This window comes from Schistocerca americana, chromosome 3 (assembly GCF_021461395.2).
Source record: "Schistocerca americana isolate TAMUIC-IGC-003095 chromosome 3, iqSchAmer2.1, whole genome shotgun sequence".
In the NCBI taxonomy this organism is placed as follows: domain Eukaryota; kingdom Metazoa; phylum Arthropoda; class Insecta; order Orthoptera; family Acrididae; genus Schistocerca; species Schistocerca americana.
In genome coordinates, this window is record NC_060121.1 from 971,707,737 (window position 1) to 971,720,013 (window position 12,277).

The 12,277-nt window shown below is 36.2% G+C and overlaps 1 protein-coding gene across 1 annotated transcript in view; it reads right to left on the bottom strand.

The window, feature by feature from the left end:
• Window positions 1–232: 232 nt before the first annotated feature.
• Window positions 233–12,277, bottom strand: part of LOC124607439 (proton channel OtopLc) — a 736,982-nt gene continuing 724,937 nt past the window's right edge. Inside the window, exon 15 of the mRNA XM_047139769.1 lies at window positions 233–5,661. Coding sequence (XP_046995725.1) covers window positions 5,527–5,661 — 135 coding nt within the window. The 3' untranslated portion in view covers window positions 233–5,526. The remainder of the gene's footprint in view (window positions 5,662–12,277) is intronic.

The following is a 12,277-nucleotide window of genomic DNA, read 5'->3' on the forward strand; positions in this document are numbered from 1 at the left end:
ACATTCCATTGAGTGAGAGAAGGGGGGAGGGGGGGGGGGATAGAGAGAGAGAGAGAGAGAGAGAGAGAGAGAGAGAGAGAGAGAGAGAGAGAGAGAGGAGGGGGGGGGGGATATTATTACGTCTTGTTGTGTAGAATCCTATGGACTATCTATTTGTTGATTTGCACACATAGCTGGTGTGGCATGCATGAAGATGTCTGAATTTGATGAAATTAAATCAGTTAACATTATCTGTGTTTGATGGCATAAAGCTGTATTTAATTAACCATTGCTTTCATGCTTTGGCAAAACTGTATGAGAGTAAATATGACTGAAGTAAAACTGTAAAATACAAAATAACAACATTCTCATCTTTTGTTGTGCAGTGAAACTGGTACAGTGGTAAACACTTTATTTCATTTGTACTCATTTTTTATGTAAAAAGACATTATGCATTAGGTGACCAAAAAAATCTCTAAAGGTATTTTAATTTCATTCTGATAAACATACAATTACTTACTATTTAATACTACACAATGGTTTAACTTACGTGTGTACCTTACTGGACATCCATTCAGGCTACAACATTTACCAGAAAAAAAAAAAAAAATCCCATAGCTGTTTCAGGCTCACAGTTTCATCCTGCTTATTCCACTCCAAAAACTTTTGTAGTTTTGGTGTCAAGTAATCACAAACTGTTTTACAGTTCACTGAACATCTCTTCTCACCAAGGTGTCTATGGTTCAGGAATACTCATCTTGTCCAATTCACAAGCATATATCCTACAGCACGTCTTCTTGTGTCCCATTGTGGTAAGTTGTCACTCATAATTAAACACCTTGAACAACTGACTTACACTGTCTTCCACAGCTCTGAAAGTCTTCCCCCAAGTTCTGCAGTGTGGAGTACTCTTCACAATAGTATTTTATCCCAGGAAGCATTTGAGAAAAAGAAATTGTTCAATGGTGTATCATGCCTGTTCCTTTCTCCATCACCACAGCTTTTACTCCTCTCAGTAGCCCAAGTGCAGTAAATATTCCATACATTCACAATCTTATATCCCAGAAATCACAAGAATGTTGATCATTTATGAAAACTGTTAGGTCCTCTGCTGACATGGCTGAAGTCACTGTTCACATTATGTATTGTCCACTTGAATGAACACCCATGAGTTTGACATTAGGCCATACATTGCTAGTACATGCTGCTCAACGTAACAGAAAATTGTACAATGAAGGCATTCATGACCAGATGTCTTAGCTGTAGATGAGTCTTCCATGTTATATAGTCCTGGTCATTACACTTTTTCATTCCTTACATTTCATGCAGAGCTGCCCTGAACATCTTCAGAGGTACTCCAGGTCTGCAGAGTCTTGCTGATTGAAGGGTTGGACATCTCCGAGCAACATAAATACTGTGAAAAAGCCATGTGGTAGGAGTTAAAGTGATCAACAGAGGCAGTCATTTATCATGGTATTTATCTTGCTCTCAGATGTCTGACTCATTAGTCAGCAAGAATCAGTGGAGGCTGGAGTACCTCTGAGGATGTCAACTGCAGCTCTGGATGAATACCTTAATCAGCCCAAATCAGCATCCTACTTGAAATGTCACAATAGGCATGTAGCAACTAAGAAAGAGAGAGCCTTCTATCTCCTCTGAATTTCTGGAGAAGAACAGATATTCAGTGGATACAAATGTCTTTGAGTTTCATGTGTGTGCCTGATTGCAGTTTTAACTCTGGAGAAGGATTTTAAACACCAGGTTATTATCCTATTACACATTCCTCAAATACATAAAAATAACTTAATTAAAATTCAATTAAAAACCAATGACAGGTCAATATTTCCCTAACCAATTTAACCAGATTCTCTTTTAGGAAACAAGTGATCACAAATATTCCACTTCTGTCAGGTTGCATCTCTTGAGCCATAAATTGTGTTGAATCGCCTGTAGAAAAAATTTACTGCTTCCATTAAATTAAAAGAAACAAAAAAACAAAAAAAAAACTTCCTCTCAAGTAACACATACTAAGCATAGACTTATGTGGTGTTCACCAGCCTCCATTATCCACTTGTAAGCTATGTAACCGTATTAGCAGTAATAGTAATTTTAAAAAAAAACATAATGAACTTTGTAAGACAGTTTTATGTATTTTTAAAGGTCCATCCACATTTTAAAATCAACAGCCATTCTCTTTGAGTGGGAAATATGTTATGTGAGGATTGAATATGAAGCTGAAAATTAATAAATAATGCATGTTACACACCTAGTACCTGTATTCACAGTTCTCTTAGTTACAGAAATAATATTTTGAATTAATGAATTTTTGTCAGCTAAATATATATTCTTTGCATTTTGTACAAAACACGTTATAAAATAAACTTGGAAGAATCTCAAAAAATTTCTATGACATTTATAAAAAGTAAAAAAACTCTAAACCCCATCTATATGTAAGTATAAATTTCCTTTGATAAAGCAAGATATGTCAAAAGTTGACTGTAACAGAAGCTATTCAGAATGAATATTTTCAAAATTTGCCATATCTGACATTCCAGATATAGGCAACAACAGACCATTCACAAGATGTATTAAGTGAGGATTTTGAACATTGATTTTACTTGTAAGAAGGAAATATTCAATTTTAAAAACTAGTACTACTACTTTCCATTGTTTTTTTAAATATATATGTCTATATATATAATGTATATTGGAGGGAGATTATAAAATTGCACAACCTGGCAATGGTTTTCTATGCAGATAATGAAGAAGCACTGTTTCTTTTCTTTTTTTAATTTCATGACAACTTTAACACTGCCATCAGTCAAATGCTTATGGAATATGAATGATCCTAATCTAGTCTGCTGAATCACTGTAAGATGCTTATGAATGTTACATTAACTTACAGTTCACACATACTGTATTAGTTGGCAGTGAGAATCTTGACAGTGTATATATACATAGCAAATTTCCAAAAATGAATTTGGTCACATTAAAAACTCTAAAAACATTTGGTACTTGCAAATAATCTCACACATACCACATGTAAAGTACAGTAAACATTGTGTTATTACCAATACTAAAGAACCTAATTAATCCACTTTAAAAGAATATTTGGCTATTTTGTATTAAGAGTCTAGAAAACATTTGTAGTGAATGTACATATAGTTTCAAACCATTAATAGATGTACACACAACTCATGATATATATCGGAAAAAATATATGTAATGGATATCTATAATCCACTTTGTACTATTTCATTTTCTAAAGTCAAGCAAAAGAGTAGAATGGTAAATGCTGAACAGGTTTCATGTTTCTTTGGAACTTCATGGTCCACAAATTTTCATAGCTTTCAAAAAAAGTGTCCTAGGGGTAAATAATGTATGAGGGAAATGTAATAAACAATGAAAACATAATAATCAATTTTATCACAACATCATCATGTATAAAAATTCTGACAATTGGCAAATGAAAAAAAAAGGAAGAGAGCTGGCCAAAAAACTCACTAAGTTTAAAACTGCTAAAATGGAACAAAATGAATTTTTTTAGAGAAGACCTACAGTAACAAATTATTTCACCTACTACATAACTAAGTCTGTCACTTTGTACTTACTAATGAAGGTATCTGCAATGAAACAACACAAAATGTGTTACTAACCTTTTGCCTCTTTAGCCACATATAGATATATATAACAGCAATAAGAGTTAATTTAGTACGCACCATGCTTAGCAATAGTTTCATGATCTATAGAAATTTTCTCATGGTTTTCTTTTTATTTCACTTGAGTACAGGCTTAGAACAGACATCAAGAACAATGATAAATTATGTACAAAACAACCATTTTATTTACATTTTGAAGTTGTAAACATTTATTCTTATATTTGATGCTTAACTATTTATGACACACATTTACTTCTCATCCAACAAAGCACATCTGTTTTGCTGTATTAATTAAGTCTACTCATTGGTGATTTCACAGAATTGTTAATTTAGTTTGCAAAAAATTTGTACAGTGTAGGATATTCAGTTTTTGTATAGTAATGCATTAATGATATTTTTTGTGTATAACCTTTGTTCTGTAGCCAATTATTATTTTAAAATTTTCTTTTGTGTATTATCGTACAAAACAATCAAGTCATCATGGAAGTGTTTTTCACTAGAGCTCATGCTCAGTAATACATGTTCCACAGAAACCATTAAGTTCACAACACAGTGAAGAAAAATTTACATTACGCCTGTATTTAAGGGGATCTCTGCTTCAGTTGTTTTACATTGTAACTAACAACAGACAACAAAGGAAATAAAAACAGTGAAACATTTGGTGTAATCTTCAAGTGATACTGGTAATGAATATTTACTTTATCCTTCCCATTAATATACTCATTCTGCCCATACAATAATATTATTTTATTTATTTGGCACATACTTACATTGCATATTCAAATGAAAGTCATCAATTTCAACAAGGCATGTGCATTCAACATAGTTTTGTGGCCTAGTGTCAAATCACCAAATCATCACCTTTATTTCAATATCAGTTTCTTTCTAATTCAAAAAATAGCTGAATAATACTACAACAGCTGCAAGACTACACCCTGAACATGTTCAACAGAAGAATAATTATTATTTTCTGTAACGGAGGTTGAGTGGTTTCTTTGTGAGTGATCAACCACAACCTTCTGCAAACTTAGTAGATTATTATTTTGATGGACACTTAAACTTAATATGTATACATGGATGAACAGGTAAGTTTACTTAACCCATTCACTTTTCTTAAATTTTTATTGTTTTTATTTCTCAAGGTAAACACCACCTTAAGAATGAGAATTAAATTCTCCAGTGTGTCAACATTAATGAGTCAGGCGGAAACATTACTGAACTCTCTTCATCTGTTGATGCTGACATGTTAATGCCGGTGTGCTACCAGCAAGGAATGGCACATTGCAAATGACAGTTGCATGCTTTTCGTTTCATGTATTTTATGAAATAAAGTTCCTTAATGTAGTTTTGCAGAAGAAATAAATATGACAAATTGTTGTGGGCATAAGACAAGCATAGGACAAAAATAGCATCAACATTATTTTATGCTCACCATCAGACATGACTCAGACACATTCTTATCATCAATGAAAATGACTATCAAGTTTGATAATGATGTATGCGAGCAACAAAAATAACAAGTCGCAAATGTATAAATGAATAGTTTTTAGATGTAATGTATAATGACAATTGTTTCAAGAAGAGTGTGAGTAATGAGAGGTATTGCATAAAGTGTTATCAGTAAACCTAATATCTTAACAAAATTAATAATTATTGTTAATGAATTTCATGAGGATATAATCTTTGGCTTAAATATTTAGTTTTTAAAAATAACTTTAGAAGATGAAAACCAATGGCAAAAATTCATTGTCAGAGTGTGTGAACACACCACATCTTCATAAATCATAAAATTCATCATTAATCCATACACATTAACACTTTTTTATGTATACCAGTTCTGATTTCAGGGCAAGTTGTTATTTTTAATAATTACCAAGCACTGTAGAATTCATTCAAGTCGAGCTTTGTAGCTAGTCTTCCAAATCTCAGCAAGCGTGACCGCTGAATGGAATCGATGAAAAATGCAAAGTGGTAAAGTAACCCGTTGCACTATGGCCCATGCAAGGAATCCATAGAAATCAAGCTGAAAAATGATATGCGTATCAGAGAAATATATTAGCAACAAAATCAAACAATGGCACTCCAGGTAGAAATATCAATAGTGTAGGAAAAGATAGATTGCTACAGTAAAGATGACACATTAAGCTGGAAACAAGCACAATTAAAAAAAGCATGGAGTTGGTGGTTATGTGTGCTTGTGTGAATAAATAGTGTGTATTTCTCTTTTTCTGATGAAGGCTGTGGCCAAAAGCTTATGTGTAAGTGTCTTAATTGCGCCTGTTTGCAACTTAACATACCATCTTTATAGTAAGTAGCAATCTATCTTTTCCTACATTGTTGTTATTAGTGACAAAATAAATAAATGGAGCACAATATTGAGTGACTAAATACTTCATTCTGATTACCCAGAACACTGTGGCTGTCTCTCCACTTTACAAGTGCTATAATATAGATTAAAGTGGGTAGAAAGAAAAAAAAGGTGGGGAGTGAGTTTTGATAGTATAACATAATTGGATAGATAAAAAGAAACACTCTACAAGCGATGGAAGGAGAAGAGACATATAAAAAACGGTTTAAGTTACGCAAGTTTTCAGAGCCAGTGGCTCCTCCTCCTGGCAGAAGCATTGAAGTGGAAGGAAGAGGGGTGAAGGAAAAGGACCTGAGAGGTTTAGGGAAAGGGGTAGAGTTTGGAAAATCCACCCAGAACCCTGGGTCAGGGGAGACTCACCAGACAGGATGAGAACGAACAGTCTTTCCTTCTCATCCTGTTTGATAAGTCTACCCTGACCCAGGGTTCTGGGTGGATTTTCCAAACTCTACCCTTTTTCTTAAACCTCTCCAGTCCTTTTCCTTCGACCCTCTTCCTTCCTTTTCAATACTTCTGCCAGAAGAAGAGGGCACTGACTTGCACAGGAAAAACCTTTTTTAATGTGTGTGTTCTCCTGCTGCTGCTTGGTGAGCAGATTTATCATCTACCCAGTTACATTATAGGAGAGTTAATGTTAATGTGCTGCTGTCAGAAGTAATTATTAACAAGCAATAATGACCAGTGAAACCACTAACAGAAGACATGACAATTAAAAAAAGAAATCTCTGTGCTCTGTAAATCAAATAGGTAGTAGTCCATAGCATAGTACAGTGCAATTATGGGGAAGGCTCAAGAGTTTTGATGTACATCATTCATCTTACATTCTAGCAAATTCAGCTTCAAAACATACAATTATTATGTGCATCTTTATTGAGCCACTGATACAGTCAGAGCACTGAATGCACACAGACAATGTTACTTCCCGTGATTTGACTGTGGAACAATTTACTTAATTTGTCTGCCAGATGAACAATGTCTTACACCAATGAATGTTAGGATGCCTATTCTGCAAATTCACTTCATGATGAACACAGACTTTCACCTGGATGACGCAAATATTATTGCTAACCACTTGCGTCCTTTTATGGCTAATGTCTGTCCCATCTCATATGGCATTTTGTTGTAGAACAGTTGTCCGTATCACAAGACAGACAGGTACCAAAGTGATTTAAAAGACACTATTTAATTCCAGTTGATGTTCTGGCCTTGAGGTTTGCTAGATATCAGCCGTATCTGCTAGTCATTGAATATCTGTGCACATGTCAGAGAACAACCGAGAAAGGATGACTACGTAAAGCAGGAAAACTGCCTGCGGTTGGGACTCAACCCACACCAGAGTCTAGCAACAGGAATAAGGCAGTAGCAGTCTAGGTTACAACAAAGCATGACAAATTTTCGACACAATGCTGTCAACAGATCAAGTATGAGCCACAATCCTAATTGAGACCAGAGAGGAAAACCATTATCAAAGCAAAGTCACCAGGAGTAGTCAGCAGTGCAGTGGAGACAGCAACAAATGCTATCAGATTAAGTACACAACCGACTGACTGGTCGATGTGTGGTGGTATTTAAGCTGGCTGGGAGGGACACTATTGGCCGGTGTATTCATGTGGCGAGATGATGGCACATTCACTAGGCGAGTGCAGCACTGTGGCGACACTGCCCTCTATTGGCCATTGCAATCCATTTGTTCTGGCATTAAACTTTTGTGCAGCCTGATACCAGAATATCAATTATATGTTATGTGATCTGAAGTATCTGGACACCCCCAAACACAATTTTTTTTTATATTAAGTGCATTGTCCTGCCACCTACTGCCACGTAATCCATATCAGCAACCCCAGTAGTCACTATGCACCGTGAGAGAGCAAAATGAGGCTCTCCGCAGAACTCGCGGACTTCGAACATGGTCAGGCGATTGGGTGTCACTTGTGTACGTCTGTACGCAAGATTTCCACACTCCTAAACAACCCTAGGTCCACTGTTTCCAATGTGATAGTGAAGTGGAAACATGAAGGGACACGTACAGCACAAAAGTGTACAGGCCAACCTCGTCTGTTGACTAACAGACTGCCGACGGTTGAAGAGGGTTGTAATGTGTAACAGGCACACATCTATCCAGAACATCAGACATGAATTCCAAACTGCATCAGGATTCACTGCACGTACTATGAAGCTAGGCAGGAGGTGAGGAAACTTGGATTTAATGGTCGAGATGCTGCTCATAAGCGACACATCATGCCAGTAAATGCCAAACGACACCCTAGCATGCTGTAAGGAGCATAAACACTGGATGATTGATCAGTGGAAAAATGTTGTGTGGAAAGACATATGACGCTACACAATGTGGTGATCCAATGGCAGGGTGTGGGTATGGTGAATGCCCAATGAACATCATCTGCCAGCGTGTGAAAATTTGGAGGCAGTGGTGTTATGGTGTGGTTGTGTTTTTCATGGAGGGGGCTTGTCTTGTGTCTGTATATGTGCGGATGGATGTATGTGCGCGAGTGTATACCTGTCCCTTTTTCCCCCTAAAGTAAGTCTTTCTCCTTCTGGGATTGGAATGACTCCTTACCCTCTCCCGTGAAACCCACATCCTTTCGTCTTTCCCTCTCCTTCCCTCTTTCCTGATGAAGCAACCGTGGGTTGCAAAAGCTTGATGTTTGTGTGTGTGTTTGTGTGTTTTTTATTGTGTCTATCTACCAGCACTTTCCCGTTTGTTAAGTCACAGCATCTTTTATGTCTCAAAGAACAGACCTGTATGTAAATCTATACATGTATGCACTGTGACAGTGAAATATCTTCTGTGTAGGTCCAATCACTCATACAAACTCTCAGCTGAATATCTGTGAGCAAATAGAAAATACTTGACAGGGGGGACAATATCTATAGTTTGTGGCATGTGGAAATCTGGACTGGACAGGAGGCGCATTCAGATGGCCGAAGTGGACCATCAAGGATCGAGTGACAGTCTGGTACAAATTTTCACAAGTTGCAATTGTATTTAAAACAGTGCCCATGTGCAGCCGAGATCTGGAAATTTCTCTTTCAAAAATGGCTCTGAGCACTATGGGACTTAACTTCGGAGGTCATCAGTCCCCTGTACTTAGAACTACTTGAACCTAACTAACCTAAAGACATCACACACATCCATGCCCAAAGCAGGATTCGAACCTGCGACCGTAGCGGTCGCGCGGTTCCAGACTGTAGCGTCTAGAAATGCTCGGCCACCGCTGACCAGCATTTCTCTTTCATTCATATCCTTTTAAGTAAATTAAAATATGGTGCAAGAGGAAATACTGCAAAATTGTTGGAATTCTATATCTGACAGTAAACAAAGGTTGTCAATAAGAAATGGATATGTATTAAGCTAGTAGGCATTGTCCAGCTAGGAACTAATTACATGTAGCGTCTCACAAGAGTCTATCTTAGGGCTGTTACTTTTTCCTATGTTTATCGTGACCTTTCATTAATAACCTTGTGTAAAGAGACATCCTCCGCTAGCATTATTTTTCCTCAACAGCAGTAGTCGACACCAGAAATATTTTTCGAATTTTGAACCGGTCAGTATTATCTCAGCTGTTTTTCTGAAAAATTTCATATTATTTTATACACAATATGTTTTATTTCAAGCCTAAATTTATGAAAAGGAATTACTTTATTTTCATTGTTGCAATTGGTAAGTTCTATCTCTGAACGTACATTTAAAATTATTTTTTTTAGAACAGTTGAAATTACGAAATATTTGGCACACTTAAAATTTCTATTATTAATTACGCAATCTAGTACTGTTCATTATGTTTATTTCTGGATTCATTTATAAAGTAATAATCTAAACCAACAAAAATTCATTTTTTAAGAAAAATTGTAAATCCGTTGGGAAATTGTTATTATTACAGAGTGAGGTAGTTGTAAGCATGCCTCTGATGTGATTGGACATATTTTTGTATTTTGGGTGAACAATGTAATTTCGATTTTAAAATGTGAAAATTCAAAAGACAGTTTGATATAGTAAGATGTGACAACAAATTAACATAAGAACAAAAATTCTGCAACAACATTCTTGAATATTATTTAGATCAATTTAACCATGAGAACCTAAAATGTGAGAATTTCAGCTTCAAGAATCAGACCCCTAGACATGAAGAACTGGAGCCAACTGTGCAAGAAAAGATAAGTAACAAGTTTATTGTAAATTTTACTTCTCTTGAATCTTCAGAAGAGACTTTACCATACTGGACAGTAGCAACAACAAAGAAGGGGGGGGGGGGGGGGAGAAGATTACACTTGCTAGATATCAAGTCTGTTTCATTAGCAGCTGACACAAACATTTCAATAAATAGCAAATCAAGTATAGTATTAGAATGATCAGTTGATGAGAAATTTTCAGGGACACTGATAAATGGTCGTAGCAAATTCTTTTGTCAGTAAATTTTGAAAAAGCATGTTATGTATAGTTCAGACTTTGTAAGATGTCTCACACTGGTATATGCCTAAAATATGATGTTAAACAGATAGAAGAAGTTGACAGTGTCAAATTCTTGGGATTACTGCTTGATGGTAAATTCAGATTGGGGGAGCATACCACAGAACTGCTGGTGTGCCAAGACAAATTTCTGTTTACACTGTGAATGTTGTCAGTCATAGGTGGTATAAAAAACCTAGCACTCTTTGTTTACTTTCATCCCACTGGATTATTTTTGGGGTAACTCATCAAGCCATGTTAAAATTTCCCAAGTCCATAATATATGTAATATGAATTATTTGTGATGTGAACCCAAAACTTCCTGCAGTGGTCTGTTTATGGAACTAGGGATCTAACTAGAGCTTCTCAATACATTTATTCTTTAAAGAAATTTGTCATTAACAGTTTTTTTTCTTTTTTCAAACCAACAACTTGGTTCATGGAATCAATACTAGAAAAAAGACTAACCTTCATGAAGATTTAAAGTCATTTAATTTGGTCCAGAAAGGTGTCCATTATTTAGCTACACAAATTTCAACAAATTGCCACCAGCCATAGAAAGCTTAACTACTAATGAAGTTAAGTTTCAGAAGTATGTACACGATTTATCGACGGCCAGTTCCTCCTGCTGAATTACTTAGCAAGACTGACTCAGGTGTATGTGCTACTGATGATATCAAATAATGTGAGTATTATGTACAATCAGACTTCCATACAAATTCACGGAAGCAATGCGATCATTGCAAATAAGTACTCTAAAATGATTTTTCTATCTGATAATATGTGGTCACAGTAGCCTAAGAATTATCATATGCATTTTATAATATTAAACATTTACATATTTTGTGAGAATTTTGTTATTACCTTTTAAATTAAAATGTGTTTAAGATTTTTTTATTATTCCTCATCCATGAGGACCATTTTACTTGGGATCTGTAGAAAGTACATTACTACACCCATTTTTCTTTGTAAATATTTATTGTGTAATCTTGTTCTCTACACAGTCTACATCCTGAAAGATCTCCTCATTATGGATCTTTTGGAATGAAAAGTACACCAACTATGGTGCGGTCTAATGCATTGATTTCCAGACAGGAAGGTGTGCCAGTCCCTGGCACAAATCCGCCCGACGGATTAATGTTGACATCTGGTGTAACGGCCAGTCTGTGGATGGCTTTTAACGCAGTTTTCCATCTGCCTCAGCGAATGCAGGCTGGTTCCCTTTATTCTGCCTCAGTTACACTATGTCATTGATTGCTGTGCAAACACTTTCTCCACGTACGCGTACACCATAATTACTCTACCACACAAACATTAGGGTTACACTCGTCTGATGTGAGATGTTCCCTGGGGGGGGGGGGGGGGGGGGGCACAAGGGGCCGTGTGGGGCAGTGGTGGGGTGAGTGGACTGCTGTAGCTTGTAGCTTGTTGAGGGGTTGTGACCTGCTGCGGGCTACAGTGGAGATGAAGCCTCTCCATCGTTTCTAGGTCCCCAGTTCAATACAATACAATACAATACACCTACTATAATCTGGTCTGGATTATATGTGAAGATAGTTGGCTGATATATTACCATTGGACAATTTTTGGGGAGGCTCTCCTGTGGAACTGCTGAATATGTTGGAGAGACAAGTGAATTGGTGAAAAGGATGCAAAGGTTTGTGTCATTCAGGTTGAATTGTAAAAGGAAAAAAGAAAAGGAGTGGAAGAAAAATATTGTGCAATATTTGGAAGAGTAACTAGTAACAAATGAAAATGGGACAACTATGCAAACACGTTAAATTTTCAATAAACAACAAGTTTGAT